Raw genomic sequence first — 16,871 nt, 5'->3', positions numbered from 1 at the left:
TTTTGTTCTGGGGGAAAAGAGTGTGTGAATGTTTCTATCTATATCATGTGAATAAAAATTGAAATACAGGTTACTGGGTAAGTAAATAGATGATAATTATAATGAGATGAATACAAATTGATATGGCAGGGGTAGCTAAACCCTAGAATAGTCCTAACAGTGGCTTAAAAAGCCACACATGAGCATTTTCCTGAGGTTTCCCTCAACACGTCCAGCACTCCCCAGCCTCAGAGCATTTATTTATGTACCTAGAGCTGCCTCAGCACAGAGTAAAAACCTCATAAAAACTGAGAGTAGAATAGTGGTTACCAGAGGCTGATGGTTTAGTGAAGCAGGAGGGGTGAGTAGGGAGATGTTGGTCAAAGTGTACAAAATTTCAGTTTGATAGGAGTAATAAATTGTGGAGATCTAGTGTACCACATGGTGACTACAGTTAATGGCAATGTATTGCATTTTTGAAAATTGCTAAGAGAGTAGATTTTAAATGTTCTCATTACAAAAAGTTATAAGTGTATATGGTAATGCTTGCATTGAAAAGCTCAATTTGGCCATTCCACAATGTATACATACTTTTAAATATTATTCTGTATACAATAAATACATACGATTTTATTTGTCAATTAAAAAATAAGAAAATTAGGTAGAAAAAATGGAAGTGCTAAAAAAGATCATTCAGGTCCACATAAATAAGATTTTTCAATACATTCTTTTTCTTATAACCGTATAAAAAAGTCCCTCACCTTGAATCTGTTTCTACTCCCATTTCACTCTAGACAGGATATTATTCTTGAGCATTTGGCCTCTCAATTTTGTTCATGGTGCTTCCCGAATATCCTGAACAGTGTACCTGATATTTCATAGGTAGTCAACAAATATTTGTAAAATGAATAACTGATTAAATGGATGAATAAATGAACATTACTTTGGGAGAAGTCACTAGAAACCATTAAACCGCTGTGTGTTTTTGTGTATTGCCTTACCATATAAGATATTGAATGTATCAATTCTCAAAATTGGAATTAAAAAGTAAAATATCATGCTTTGTATTGGTACTTTACACATAAATTGGACAAAATAATATTAACTCTAAGTTAATTCATCTAGGTAACATATCCCTCTTTAACAAGCCTATATCAGAATTTTATGATGATATGAACGTTAAGTTGCAAAATATTGAGATCACATCATGCTATAAATGTATTTTGCAACATGGATATAAACAATGTTTTACCAAATTGTTAACTTCGAATATATTTTCACATATACATATCTGTATAATAAAAATGATATCTTTTATAAACTGAACTGTCAAATTCATGTGTTGAAGCTCTAACCACTAATGTGACTATATGTGGAAATAGAACTGTTAGGGAGGTAATTAAGATAAAACAAGGTCACAGGAGCGGAGCCCCAACAGAATAGAACTAGTGTCCCTATGAGAAGAGGAAGAAACACCAGAGAGCTCTCCCTCTACGTGTGCACAGAGGACAGGCCTTGTGAAGGTACCTTGAGAAGGCAGGAAGAAAGGTCTCATAAGAAACCAAATTTTTCTGCACTTTGATATTGGACTTCTTGCCTCCAAGACTGTGAGAATGTGGATTTCTATTGTTTAAGCCACCCACTCTGTGGTATTTTGTTATTCCAGCCTAAACTAATACAATATCCAAATTGGATTTCATATGAACTCTAACTCATAGTCAATGATTATTGTAGTGATCACTTATTTAGTTGCAAGTTATATCAAATGGGCTTCTCATGAGGCCTCTTCTTTCTTCATCACAGTTCTGTAATTCTCAATGATCAATTTCTCTGTCCCTTGTGTTATCATAGTTTTATAAATATTTATTCTCTTTTGAGTGACTGTTTAAGATTTAGAATTTAGCCATTACTATAAAATAACTTTTAGTGTTTGCTTTAACTGATACTAAAAAATTAATTAGTTACTGGTCAGATCAGTGTTACATGGGAACTTAAAGTAACTTAATACTCTCCTTTGTGCATTGCGTACTCTATCCCTAGCCACTTATAAAGGAGTGTTTTCTCTGTTAACTACATTCTCTCTGCACTTCACCATTTGAAGTGGTTATATTGTCATTCCTGTATTTGAGTGATAAGAGAAAAATTTCAGGCTGACTGCTTCATATAAGACTACTTGATTTCTGTAGTTATTCTATAAAATAACCATATTATTTCCTTGTTGCATGTTAAACATGCCCCCAACCTCAACTTCCTGCTCCTACCTCTTGGGTATTCAGTGTTTAATAGTGTCAGGAACAGAGTATGGAATCTCTGTCTTTTGCACTAGTTTGGTGAAAGTTATGAAGCAACCAAAAAAACAAGCTCATATAATGGTGTTTAATTATGTTCTTTTAAACATCTCTAGAGGTAAGCATTAAATACTCTTGGAGAACTTACATTGGAATCTGCTTTTTGCCCTAAAGAAGCATTAACATATACTGTAATTGAGTGGACAATTATTTTAATACTATGAATAGAATTGAAGGAATATGCTACAAGTGCAATTATTCTTGCTATCCAGTTATCCTTTTGCTTTGTACAAAGTGGGATTCTATGACAAGTATCTGCTACTTCTATACATGAATGAAGTATTTCTCAATTCACTAATTCACTCCTTTAAATATTGAAGCTTTAAAAATGAATAACTTAAAGAATTTAAAACTACTTTTGGAAGAAAATATTTGTTCAGCATACTTCAGGGAGGTTCATATTAACATTAAAAACAAAAAATGTGAGAGACAATATGTATTCATCTTCATATTCTCCACTGTACATTGTGTATGACATAGGTTTAACAACTCATAGCTTTTCGACTGCATCATTTATATCTAAAACGGGTGCAGTATTTAATATTTATAGACTTTGCCTATATAACACGTGTTTGGTGACGGGATAGCAAAGATCCAGATGAAGATTCTGGGAGAAAGATCACTGCTGGGAAGTGGGGAATTTACCCCTAATAAATTGTTTATTTCCATGGGAAAGGTAGTTTTGATGAATTCTTAAAACATGTACACAATGCTTTGTAGAAAAAAACATTTGTCAAATTATGATTAATGATAGAATAAATATTAATAATGAGGATGATGATGGTAATGATGACAGAACATATCAGTCTTCACTCTTGGCTTCTTAGTAATAGTCGCCTGCTTTCCTTCTAGAAATTTCTTTTCCTGGGAAAGCCTATTGTAACATATTTTTCATCTGTTATTAATAATATAGCTATAAGTCACCAAACTACCTTAAACTGAAAACATTTGGTATGGGAGGTCTACAGGAAGTTATCATTTCTTACTCTTATAAAAATGATAACCTTTTACTTAAAAAAAGCAGAGGTGAAAGGATGATTGATTCTATTAGCTTTTATAGTAAACTGCAAAGACTTGATTTGCTCCAAATTTGTACTCTCCAGAGTAAAGGCAGAATGAGCCCCTGAGTGGAAAGGGACCATCATGCTTTCCCCAAACAGAGCAGTTACTTTGACTGCCCCCAAGAGATGCAGAGGGTTCTGCTCACTGTATAACTCTGGCTGGATATACATTGCTCATGTCATGCTCAGTAGACATTTCCTTCTAACAGTCAGACATATACGTATCTTAATTGGTTCAATTTTTGATATTTATGATTTTAATTTGTTCTGAACTCAAAATAGGAACATTGAGCAGGATATTAAGAAGGGCTACTCACTTAAAAAGTTCTTAGAAACTGATTAAAAGTAGATAGGAAAAATATAGGTAAAAATCTCCCTTCAACTTCTCTTAGCCCATAAAAATATGCTTGTGACAAATAAAGTTAGAAAAGTTACAGATAATCTGGATTGTCTATACTGTTTCTTTAGGTCACTGAATCTTTAGGTTAATTCAATCACGAGGCAAAGAGATACACCTGTAGTTATTTTTGCAATTATTAATGGTTCTTCAATTTCTAAAAAATAATTTTTCTAATTCAAGTCTTTCTAATGTTAATTGGTAGTTGTTGATTTTTAAATTGCAATTGCAAATTACTTAACAATCGCTGAAGAAGTTCAGTAAGCTCTAAATCTTTTAGCTTCTCTATTGATACCTTAATCACAAAATTGAAGCATCAATAGTAAGCAGATGAGCTAATGTAGGTGGTATCCATGTTTTCCTTGGTGTGCAAATCAATAAAGCTATCATGATGACTTTCAGTTCAATAATGTAGCTACTGGAAATGGACATAGCTTTTAGAATAGACATTTAAAATATGTGTCATTTGTACTAACAGGTATATCCTTGCCCCAAATTTTCATTATAATGGCTAAATTATCCTCACTGACTTCATATACTCACAGCATTCCTGAGAAATGCCAAATTACAAAGGAAATGGAGTTAAACAGATGACAGACACGACCTTGAACTATGTAAAACAAAAATTCTAGAGTCATATTGTCTTATTTTCCAGGTGCTTATGTGCTCCAGGTCAAGGCCACGGACGCAGATGACCCAACCTATGGAAACAGTGCCAGAGTCGTTTACAGCATTCTTCAGGGACAACCTTATTTCTCTATTGATCCCAAGACAGGTAAATTTTTTATTAGAGACAATGTTATCACCACCCCTTCAAATATTTAAACTTTAGTTAAATCTTGGCATGGAGAATTGCATATTCTAACACAACAATAAAGATTCAGTGCACCACACATTACACAGAGAAAATAGGATCTTTGCTTGCTGCTGCAGAACTAGTTTCCTTTAATTGAACTTCCTGTAAATATAAACCTTTTCACTTATATTTATAAAGTCCAAATTTGTTCATTAGTGAGTCTCCCTTATTAAAAATAAATTTAAATTTATTTTAAATTTTTCAGAAGCATATACATTTTTTAAACTCTTCTGGCTAAAATACCTTCTTATTTCAGTTTTCTTGGTTGGGTTCAATCGTATTCAGTTTTTGGCCTTATCAATACATGGTAAGATCCTGGAGCTTCTATTGGCATCTATATAATGATTATGGATGGTTGGTTTAGATTAATATAGACTTATGCTTAGGGGAAGGAAGGAGAGACTCAATAAACTGGAAACATCAAGATCATTGATTCTGTTGTATCTTTGAAATCAGTCCCATTTCTAAATAGAAAACAAAAAAGTTAAATTGCAGTTTTCAAGGCCAAATACGAGTAGCATAGAAAGGGCAGAGGGATATGCACTTGGAAGATTTTATCTTCCCTTTGAAATAAAATGTGGTCTCTCTGTTTCTACACACTTTGTTTTTGAATATTGAATACTTTGTTACAGACATTGAGCCACTTGTAGCAATGATCAAAGTAGGCTTTCCATGTCAGTTAAAGCAGAAACTCCAAAATGACAGTTATTTCATCAACTCATATAGTACGTTATAATATATTGCAAATTGAATTTAATACTGTTTATGATGTGAGATTAAAGTAATGGGAAAATTGTTAACATACTGGATTGATTACTTAATTTTTAAAATTATAAATTAACCTTTAAAGACCAACATAAATTTGAAAAGTACATATTTCAGACACTATGTATTCAAATGGGCTAAAAATTTTAAAATTTATGCTTCCTAAGAGATATATGCTAAAATCTAATATAGCAATTAGATATAGGTTAATTAATAATTAATCATATATTAATGTTGCCTAGAAACATAAAGTCTACTGATGTTTCTCAACTAAAGTGAAAGTGCAGAATCTGCAAAACTTTCTTCCAAATGAACCTGCCATTCTCTCTTCACTTCTTACCATCCTCATCAAGCTAATAGAGGGACACAGTCATCAAAATTTAAAGAGTAAGACAGGGGGTTGCTCCCTTATGTAAACCTAAAAATAGAATTAAGTGTAATAAGGACAGCATCAGTCCTTTAAGAAATTCTTTAAGAAGGGAGTATCAGTGCTGAATCGAATCCAAATGGTTAGGACAAAAAGCTCCTCTGGTTTGGACAGAGTGTTGGACACCAAAAGCCAGTTTGTCAAATGTTAAAAGTGAGTACATCATGGGAAAATTACATCTACGATATGAGTTGTTTTTCAAGAGATATGGTAGTAAAGATAAGAAGGTGTTCGACAATGTCATTGTTAACAAAGTTTTGTGGTGGTTGTCTAACTGTGGGGAAAAACCATATATATTTGAAGAAAAGAGGGAAAAAATGGAGTGGAAAGAGATTGAAGAAGTTGTTCAGTGAAGTTTACGATGGTACAATGCTCCAGAAGAATTAAGAAAGCTTGGATAATAGGCTGAAAATATAGAAAAAATGATGAAGGAAATTATTTTAAATATTTTCTTTTATCAGATGGAATTACTATGGGTTATTTTTCTTATGTAATTACATGTCTTTTCCAAATTTGTCATAATGAGTAATCTGACCATAATGGAAGAATGGATGATACACATCTTTTAGATCCCTTCGGCTTCTAGGGAACACTCCTCAGAGACCTAAAGAATGGAAGAAAGAGAAAAAGTGTTTATAGAGATTGGGGGAAGAGAGTCAGTTTAGAGTTCACTTATTGGGTTGTAGTGATGAACTTTATAAAGTACATGAGTTGATATACTCAGAATAAGAGTGACAGAGGAAATATTAAGTATTTAATATTGATAAAATAACTATAGATGAAACCAATAGCTAACTGAAAAAAAAAAGAAAATAAAATCAAACAAAGATGAATTTAAGCATAAAGCATGGGTTAACAATACAATTGCTGGAGTCAAATTAATACCAGACCAATAACAATTTTGTGAGTCAAAACACATGATCTCCCCTTCACTTTACTTGGTCAATATCAACTTTAGATGAATTTTAATGCCCTTAAAGGGTGTTATTTTACCACAGAGGATGTATACACATAATATGACTTCTGTAATTTTGCAGGTACATTTTTATACAATGTTGATTATTAAGAACTAACTATGAAACAATTCTGGCATAAACTATGCAATAGATTTTTGAAGCATTGATTTTCACTGGAGACAGGAGTCTCGATACTAACAATGCCTCAGACCACTAAACAGGAAAAGATTGGATGATGAGGCACTTCATTAATAGAATGAAAACTAGTTCTTCATGCATAGAAGCCATTAAGAAGACTTTTTGTCAAATTTATCACCTTGTGGTACATAAGAGTAAATCAAAAATCCAGGATAATTGCAATTTCTCAGAAATAGGCTCCATTTGTTCCAGCCATATAGCTTCCCTTTATGATTCCTTTTGCTGTTATTAAATAAAATGCATGAAAAACTAATATTATCTGAAATGTTCCATATTTGAGTGTAGAAAACAGTTTAAAACAATTCTTAAAGGAAGAGTCTCATCAAAACTCTGGTACCTAAATATTCATGAAGAGATAAATATAGCCATTTATTATTCATTTGAAATGAGAGAATTAAAAAAGAGATTTCTGTATTGATATTGCTGTGTGACAAACATTTCTAGCATCTCCATCCAAGTGGATATTGCAAGTTTATTTCCAAACAATTTAAATTGATGTATTCTATGAAATAAACCAAGAAATAATAGTGTTCTTAAAAATTGCCTTATTTAACAATTATTTGACTTAACTATGAAATAATTCACTCTGAATTAAAATCCAAATACATCTATATATATGCCTCATGATAATTGATATTTTAAACCCAAAAATGTATTAATAGATATATCTATAAGACGTTAAACAATGATGCTCATTATGCTTATTATTTGAAACATTAAAATGTTTATTATATTAACACACTGTATCATTTTATTATACAAATTATTACAGTTAATGTTTATAAAACATTAAGAAACATAATCTATAAAACATTAAACAAGAGCAAGAATATTGTAATTTTTATCCAGTACATAAAATCAGGATGCTAAACATCTCCATCACTTTAATAGTAGTTATTCTGTTTAAGAAAACAAATATTAGTATGAATGATTAACTCCTATGTCTTAACTTATGGTTAAAATTCTTTTAGTGCATTTAAATTTTTCCTAAATGAGTGTAAATAACTAGTCTTATTTAGGTAAATAGATATTGCTATATTATGTATCATGTGGTAATAATGTTATACTTTTCTAAATGATGTGAGCTGTACTTGAGAATACATTATATTATTTTATCTCAATATTTTCTTGTTAATCTATAAACTTTATTTTTTTCTCTTGTGATAAAATATACACAATATAAAATGTATCATTTTAACCATTTTACGTGTACAATTCAATGGTATCGAATACGCTTACATTGTGTGTAACCATTACCACCATCTATCTCCAAAACATTTTTCTCAATATGTTTTATGTGCATTGTCAAAAATGTTTTCCTTATAAATATCTATTTTTACATATTACTACATGTATTTATAGAATTCACATGAAAACAGCCGAGTGAGAATGGAGTTGCATGAGTTACTTAAAATTCACTCTTTTGGTATTTCATGCCATATAATTCTGCCCTACATTTCTGTTTACAAAAATCTGATAAAAGTGGTTACTATAGTGGAACAATAGTAACATGTCCACCATCTCATTTAGTTACCCATCCTTCGCCTCTCATTAGTTCTTTTGACTGTGTATCCTACATATTTGTTACTTTATATCCTTTGACCTACTTCTCCCCATTTCCTCCCCGCTACTCCAACCCTGATAGTCACTGCTTTATTCTTTATCTCTATATATTTGATCTTTTTTTTCAGATTCTGCATATAAATGGAGAGCACGCAATTTTTTTTCTGTGTCTGGATTATCATGTAATACATTTTTTCCCCTATGTCTGGCTTATTTCACTTAGCACAATGTCTGCTAGGCGCATTCCTGCTGTGGCAAATGGCAGGATCTCCTCCTTTTAAAGGCTGAATAGTATTTCTTTACACACACACACACACACACACACACACACACACACACACACTACAGTTTTTTGAATCCATTTGTCTGTTGATAAACACCTAGGTTTTTTCCATATCTTGGCTATCGTGAATAATTCTGCAAAACAGCAATAGACGTGTGAGTGCAGATATCTTTACGAGGTGGTGATTTCATTTCTTTTGGGTATATACCCAAAGAGGAATTTCTGGGTCACATGGGTATGGAAAATTCTTCTTATGCTAATTCAGAATAAAATTTTACAGAACTCAGATGGCTCAGATGGTGCTGGTTAAAGAAACAGAGAATATCTTCTTCCTTCAAGAGCAAAATTAAAGAGTTTTCCTATACAAAGAAGACTTTCCTTTAATACCTTCTTGCCACAATGAATGAATTGCCAGGAAACATTAAGGCAAGAATTGATTATGAACATAGAAGGGGCAAGGAAATCAATAGATGCTAATAAATATTAGGAAGGAAAACTGTGCCAAGGAAATACACAATTATTATGATAAAACAACACTTGTTGGTAGATATTCTATTTTGCACATGTGTAGTAAAATTACATGACCAGAAATACACTGCAGACAATGATGTCATTTTATTCCACATTTTTACACTTCAAGAGGATTCTGTGTGAGTTCCAGTTGCCTTATATTAGAAATCATGGGATGCACACATCAGCAAAAAGAACTAAGAATGTTTGGCTTTGAAAGGAAAATACTCCAGTGGGATGTTATACATAACTTTAGGAGGTTGTAGAGCTGCCATGTAAAAGAGAAATTATCTATATTCTGTGCTGTTTGAGAGGAAAAGGGATAACAATGGATAGTATGAGTTTCAGGAAGAAAGAACTTTGGCTTCATATATATACATACATATTAAAAAGATGGTAACACTTGTTCTTAAAGGAGTGTCTCAGGCAACTGTGAGCTTCACATTACTGGACATGTTAAAGCAGATAATGAGAAGTGAGCTAATGGTGCTCTATTTGATTGTTGATTCATTTGACACACATTTATGTATAACATATGGCTGCAAGGTGCTTTGCTGTTGGGATACTGAGATGAATCAAGTAGATACTCAGGTAAATTCCCATTTATTAGAGGGAGCTCATTGGGTTCTCGGAAGATTGCATTAGAGTTTTGTAGGATACAATTTTGTGATACATGATGCTACCATGAGACACCAGACGTAAACTGGGTAGAGGGATGAAAAGTTCCTGAGGAAAACATTCTATGGGAGAAGTGACTCCTATGTCCTAAAGAATAGCTAAGACATGTTATAGTTGGGAATTTGGATCCTATGGTCTCTGGTATCTAAATTCCCTTTCTTAATGAAATTAATCTGAATTAAACTCTTCTTGCCTTCCAAATACATTTTAAACAAAAACAATAAAAAAATCGTATACTTCATCTGTGCAGTGATGGACACAGCATTTTTATTGATATTGGTTAAAAATGCACTAGCGTTTAAGAAAATCCATTGTACATTTTAGGCTAATGTAAAGTGAAAATGAAATGAAACTCAGTAACTTTTCATATTTGTTGCTACAAAATCAAGCCTCTTATAACTTTAGCATAACCAAGCTGTGAAATTGAAAATGGAAATTTATAATCAGTGCTAAAGTTTTCAGTCTTTCAGTATCATTATTGTTTCTACCTTGCAATCTATTAGCTATCCCTAACAGACTTGTGTATTAAAATATCTTTTCTGATGCTTCCTTCAAATCCTTACATGAAAAGGTTAATCATGGCTTGGTAAACATGGATCCAGTGATCTACTAAAAGAGATTGTTTTCAGATCTAAAAATAATCTTTAATTAATAATTTTTTCATCATACAATAGCTATGATACATTTGGTCTATATCAACAACTCTATCTTATTCAAAATTATGTATTTTAATTAGCCGGGCATGGTGGTGCATGCCTGTAGTCCCAGCTACTCGGGAGGCTGAGGCAGGAGGATCGCTTGAGCCCAGGAGTTTGAGGTTGCTGTGAGCTAGGATGACGCCATGGCACTCTAGCCCGGGCAACACAGTGAGACTCTGTCTCAAAAAAAAAAAAAAAATTATGTATTTTGATCAGTAATGACCAAGATTACTAAAAATATATTAAATCATAATCTCTCTTCAAGGATATTTGCTTATTTTCCATGTGTTTCCTTAGTTATTATTCTGCTAATTTATTAATTTTACTAATATTTGTTAAGTACCTTCTATGTGCATGACATTTCTTTATGTAGACATTTTGCAGAGAAGAAAAAATAAAGACAAACCCCCCTGCCTTGTGCAACAAACCTTCTATTTGGTGAAACAAAGAACAAACAGGGTAAATAAGGGAAATATATAGTGTTTTTAATAGCATAAGGGCTAAGGAAAAATGAGAAAGTAGAGAAAGGGATATGAAATGTTGAGGAGGGGTAGGTATGGTAGACAGCATAATGACCACCTTCCCAGTAATGTCCATGTCCTAATCCTCAGGACCTGTGAATATATTATGTTACATGGCAAAGGAGAATTAAAGTAGCAGATGGATTTACGATTGTTAATCATGTGTTGTTGAGATGGGGAGATTATTCTGTATTGTCTAGGTAGACCCAATGTAATTACAATGGTCCTTGTAAGTGGAAGAAGGAGGCAGAAAAGTCAGAGTCAAAGAAAGATTTGAAGATGCTACACTGCTGCTCCCTTAGAAGAGGGAGGAAGGACACTAGGACCCAGGGAGTTCAGGCATGCTCTAGAGCTGTGATCCCCAACCCCCAGGGCTGGGGACTGGTATTGGTCCAAGGGCCTGTGGGGGCCCTGGCTGCAGAGATCCGCCCCCTTCCCATCCCCCAGTCCATGGAAAGATTGTCTTCCATGAAACTTGGGGGGCAGGGGTGGTTCACAGAAGGAGGTGAACAGCAAGGGAGCCTGAAGCTTCATCTGTATTTACAGCGTTACAGCTGCTCCCCATCGCTGGCATCATCACCTGAGCTCCGCCTAACCCCCAACCCATGTCCTTGGAAAATTGTCTTCCATGAAACCTGTTCCTGGTGCCAAAAAGCTTGGGGGCTGCTGCAGGATGGAAAGCACTTAGAAAAGAGGCACAACCCTGCTCACACCTTGATTGTAGCCCTGTAAGACACATGTTGGACTCCTACCCTCCAGAATTGTAAGATGATAAATTTGTGTTGTTTTAAGCCATTAGGTTTGTGGTAATTGTTACAGAAACAATATAAAATTAAGTTAGCATAGAATTTTAGGTAGAATGGCTAACGAAGTCCTATGAAGATGACTTTGAGACAAGATTTGAAGGAAGTGGAGGAGCTATTCATGAGCATATCTCTGGAAGAACATTTCTAGCAGAGGGAAGACAAATTGCAGTGAATGAAGGAAGGAGTTGTTAAGAGATAGTGACTATCACATGAAAAAGTAAAGCTCCCCCAAATTAACAAAACAATCCCCTTAATTCTGGTACACATAGGTGAAAAAATAACATACAGTTGTGTTACAAAACAGGAACACAGACATACCCTGGGCTAGACATTGAGTAGATGCCAGGAACAACAACAAAAAAATAAAAATAAATAAACAAAACTTCTCTCTGTCCTCTAGTACCTTTCAGTTTGGTGAAGGAAGGTAGACATGCAAAAAAACAAAGAAACACAATGAAATGTTCTACATGCTCTGATTGAATCCTATGCAGGGTACTATAGTCGTCTCTTCCTGGAGCTGTACAGTGTGTCAGAAATGGCATCAGAGAAAAAAAATAAAGCAACTAAAGTGGAAACTAGAAAGATGTTCACCAACTGGGCACTGGACAGTCATTCATGGAGGAACAGAGAGCAAAGGATGAGCAGTTTGGAAAAGTACAGGGGCTCAGTTCATCTGGAGTGGCTGGAATAGCCCAAGGCCAAACACTCTAAAATGTGAACTTCAAATGACACCTTCTCAATTATTAGGAGTGGATGATTGCAGTGAAGATATTTCTTATTGGAGTTTCTCAATTTTTATTCTGTTTGTGGGCATAGGTAATATAATCTGTAAATTGCAAATGATACACCACCAACATGTCCTTTCTTTGAATCAACACCATCTTTAAATATATTTATCCATGTGAAATAATACTGTTAAAATATACCCCAATAGACAAACGGGACTTCCTGTGGCTAAAATGAAAACCACCAACCCCCCCCATCCCCAAAACCAGACAATAACAAAAAAACAAATCACCAGAATATCATGGTTGGTAGGATGAAGGAATAGCCACATATTCTGATGCTATTAATATTAATTGCTGTAAGATTTCTTTCCTGTAATTAAGCAGAGACCACCTCCTGAAATGTATTGCCGAAACAACTACAGTTGGAAAATTTCCCAACCATTGCTGATAGACCATCTGATGTCAGGTGACATTCCCTTTCCCCTGCCTTGCAGTGCTGCTAGAACTCGGATTGGACAGAGGAACACTCTTAACAACATTTTTTTATTGATAAATAGCTACAGACCTTAAGTTAGTTTCAGCCAGCTTGTGGAGACTGTGCACAAACTTTGTACCCTATAGTTCATCTTTTGAATTAAAGAGCTAAATTTCACCTCATTTTAATGCTAAAATCCCACCCCAAAGTAAACATGAAATGTTACATAAATGTTTACTGTTTACGTACTGTGCATGCAGCTGACTTCCCTTACTAATGTTCATAGATTTGCCCCCCTCCACTCATTACATATATGAAACTGACTCCTTGACTCCACAAGACAAGTTAATATATACCAGCTCCATTTCCCAGAAAGCATCTTCCCAATCTGTGGATTGTTTCTCCCTCAAAACTACAGTCTTCTCATTTCCTTCCTCCGTGGATCTATGGTTTTGTTTGTTTTTCAACAGCATGATGGGTTCTAGACTAGTAGTCAATTTATAAATCCTGAATATTATCACTGTCACACACACCTTAGGTAAGTAAGTCCCCCCATGATCCACGAAGTAGCCACGTTCCTGAAAAATGAAACAAAACAAAACAGTCTCTCTCTCTCTCTCTCTGAATAGTCTCAGATAATATTATAATAATAATAATTAACCTATATGAGCATCCAGCAGGACATTTAAAAAAGGTTTGATATTACACAGGACAGTTTCCAAAATTGTAGTTGCTTTTCTGTCACTAAATACATGCCAAGAGAAGACTTCATTTCTGTAGTAGCCAAAAGTGATTCCATAATTTTCGAGATGCTTCCCCAGAAGCATTTATTTATCTTTGAAAACCACTACCTCACCTCCGCTCTCCCCGTCCGTGGTCTCGTTTCATACCGTCCTTCCCTCATCCGCTGGGCTGCAGACACATTGGCCACTGACCACCCTTCCTGCATGCTTTGAAGGAGTGATGCTTTCCTGCCTCCTTCCTGTCCCTGGAGGGCTCTGCCCTGTGTTCTTTCCTGGTCTGCCTTCCACACTTCTCTGAGAGTTCAGCTGTAAAGCCTTTCCGCAGAGAGGATTTTTCTGATAACGCTTCCGAGACATTTGATTTCATTTTCCTCCTAAGACTCCTCACCATCTGAAATTAGCTTAATTATTTGGGTACTTCTTTATGATCTACTCCCCACTCCCATAAACACACACCCATTACATGAAAGAAATTTGCTCAGAGACTGTATCAATTATCATCCCAGATGGAAACAGATGGAACCCATGGGGCAATTTGAGATTAGTTTAATAAAAGGATTGTTTACTAAGGTACAAACAAACTCTAGGGAAACCATAAGAAATAGGTCAGTATTTGGAGAAGAACTAACAAGTAAATGGAGTTATCACACTAGGACTGAATGAGTGAGGGGGGCTGGAGACTCAGGCACTATCTGCTGAGGGGTCCTGGCAGGAGACAGTGTGGGATGTGGAGGACCCATGGGAACAAAAACCTAAGCTCAATCTCTTTATACCTACCAGTCTTTTGCCAATTGGGCTAAGCCAACCAGAAAATGGACAGCAAAGTCCAGAAAAGTGTATAAAGTCGATCTGGAGGGGCAGATTATTAGGCACTGTATCCTAATAATAGTGTCTGACTAAAACATCTATTTTGATAAAAGTGCTGACTGAGTCTATTGTCCCTTATCTCAGTATTGCAATTTATCCTTCATTTTAAGAAATGGTTCGTGTAAAACCATATCCTCGATTAGCAGATGTAATATTTTAATATTTTTCCTATATAGTATTACATGATTTTCATCTCAAAATGTCTTCAGAGTATTTAACTTACTTGTGCAAAAGAAGTTGCCACCCATCAAGACTAAGGGGCTTGCAGACAACATGAGGGTGATTGCAGAGGGAAACTATATCCCCTGGTGGACTACTACTTTTTGATACGTTATTTTAAAGTTAAAATTCTCTAAACTGTGTATGTTCATTCATAGTGTCAGAAAAAACAGCTGGCTGAGGAGTTTTCTCATTCTTGCTTTTACTCTAATTGTCATGATTATATACGCTGAAAAGTTCATTAAGTACATGATACTCAAATCATATTAGGATTCAATTTTTTTCAATAATTAGGATTTATTTCAGAATTACATTGAATCAATTAAAGTTTATGATATCACTATTGCAGAGTGTTTATGATGTTCTATAAAATTCATGGGCTTTTTTTTGTTTTCATTTTAGGCATTGCTATTATTCTACAAGGCAGTCACTGTATCTTTATATACAAATAGTGAAAGATAAGTGAAGATGGATACATAAACCTAAACCTAAGACCTGAAATAATAAAATGTACCATTTCTGTTTTAGTCCATTTGTGCTGATGTCACAAAATACCTCAGACTAGCTAATTTATAAACCATGGAAATTTACTTCTTATGGTTGTGGAGGCTGAGAAGTCTAAGGTCAAGGCATCGATTGGCAGGTTCTGTGTCTGTCGAGAGCCTGTTCCATCCAAGGCATCTCCTCAAGGTGACATCTTCACACGGTGGAAGGCAGAAAGGCAAAAAAGGCCAGGCTATATTTCTCCATCCCTTTTATAAGCCATTAATTAATTCACGAGGGTTGACCATTCATGACTTGTTCACTCCCCCCAAAGGCTCCATCTTTTAATATCACCATAATGGGGATTACATTTCAGCATGAATTTTGGAGGGACATAATCATTCAAACCATGGCAATTTAGTTCTGCTTGTTACCTTCTACTATGGAGTTATATTAGCCCCATCCTTTGCAAAGTTCCTTTCTTAAGACCCCGCAATCTATTTTCGTTGTTAATTGTTAGGCAGTTAATAAACAACGAGTAGCCATAAAAAGAGTAACTTCTTGAAAAGGAGGTTTTCTTCCCAGGCTTTTTCAGTAAATTACAATGTTTAAAGATTCTCTTGTCCTGTTGAGATTTTTTGTTTCCTACTTGAGTACATAATAGTTGTATATCTTTATAGGGCGCATATTATGTTTTCATACACACATATGATGTGAATGGATCAAATCAGGGTAATTGGAGTATCTTCAGTCTGGCTTATTCCCCAGATCTTAACTCTAAAAACATTGTATAAATATTACATCTTATTTCTCTGGAACAGTAGTTCTTAAACGGAAGAGGTGCTGGGGAAGGGTAAGCACATTGTGGTCATTGCTAGAGATTGCCTTTCAAACAAATTCTTTCCTCTCTCTAGATTCTAATAAACTACTTTCCAGTTAGGCAGCATCACACTAAAAGTGGGGCTGGAAGCAGGAAGGCAAATCACCCATCTGACACAGGATGCAGCGGGGGAGCAGGCAGTGTGTTTGAGGGGGTGGTGTCTCAACAATTTTAACAAATCACCAGACAAAAAATATCTACTTTTAAATAAGTCTGATGATAACTATTTCCTTTCTTTTTCAATTGCGTCTTAATGTTTTAATCTAACTGGGTCCCAGAAGACAGGTTTTTATATAGTTTAACAGATAACCAGAAAGAATCTCTCTATTTCTGAAAGAGAGAATGAGAGAGAGAGTTAGAGTTTAGAGATATCTCTTTCTCTTTCCATATATATGTATATACACACACACAAACACACAGATAATTTTCA

The 16,871-nt window shown here is 34.6% G+C and overlaps 1 protein-coding gene across 1 annotated transcript in view; it reads left to right on the top strand.

Moving 5' to 3' along the window:
• LOC105813251 (cadherin-12-like) overlaps positions 1-16,871 on the top strand; it is a 176,586-nt gene that overhangs the window by 18,647 nt on the left and 141,068 nt on the right. The window contains exon 3 of the mRNA XM_012647900.1: positions 4,441-4,560. Within this exon, the coding sequence (XP_012503354.1) occupies positions 4,441-4,560 (120 nt within the window). The remainder of the gene's footprint in view (positions 1-4,440; positions 4,561-16,871) is intronic.

This window comes from Propithecus coquereli, unplaced genomic scaffold (assembly GCF_000956105.1).
Source record: "Propithecus coquereli isolate 6110/MARCELLA unplaced genomic scaffold, Pcoq_1.0 Scaffold274, whole genome shotgun sequence".
Lineage (NCBI taxonomy): Eukaryota > Metazoa > Chordata > Mammalia > Primates > Indriidae > Propithecus > Propithecus coquereli.
The sequence above is the reverse complement of the archived record's forward strand: the minus strand, read 5'-3'. Positions and strand labels throughout refer to the sequence as shown.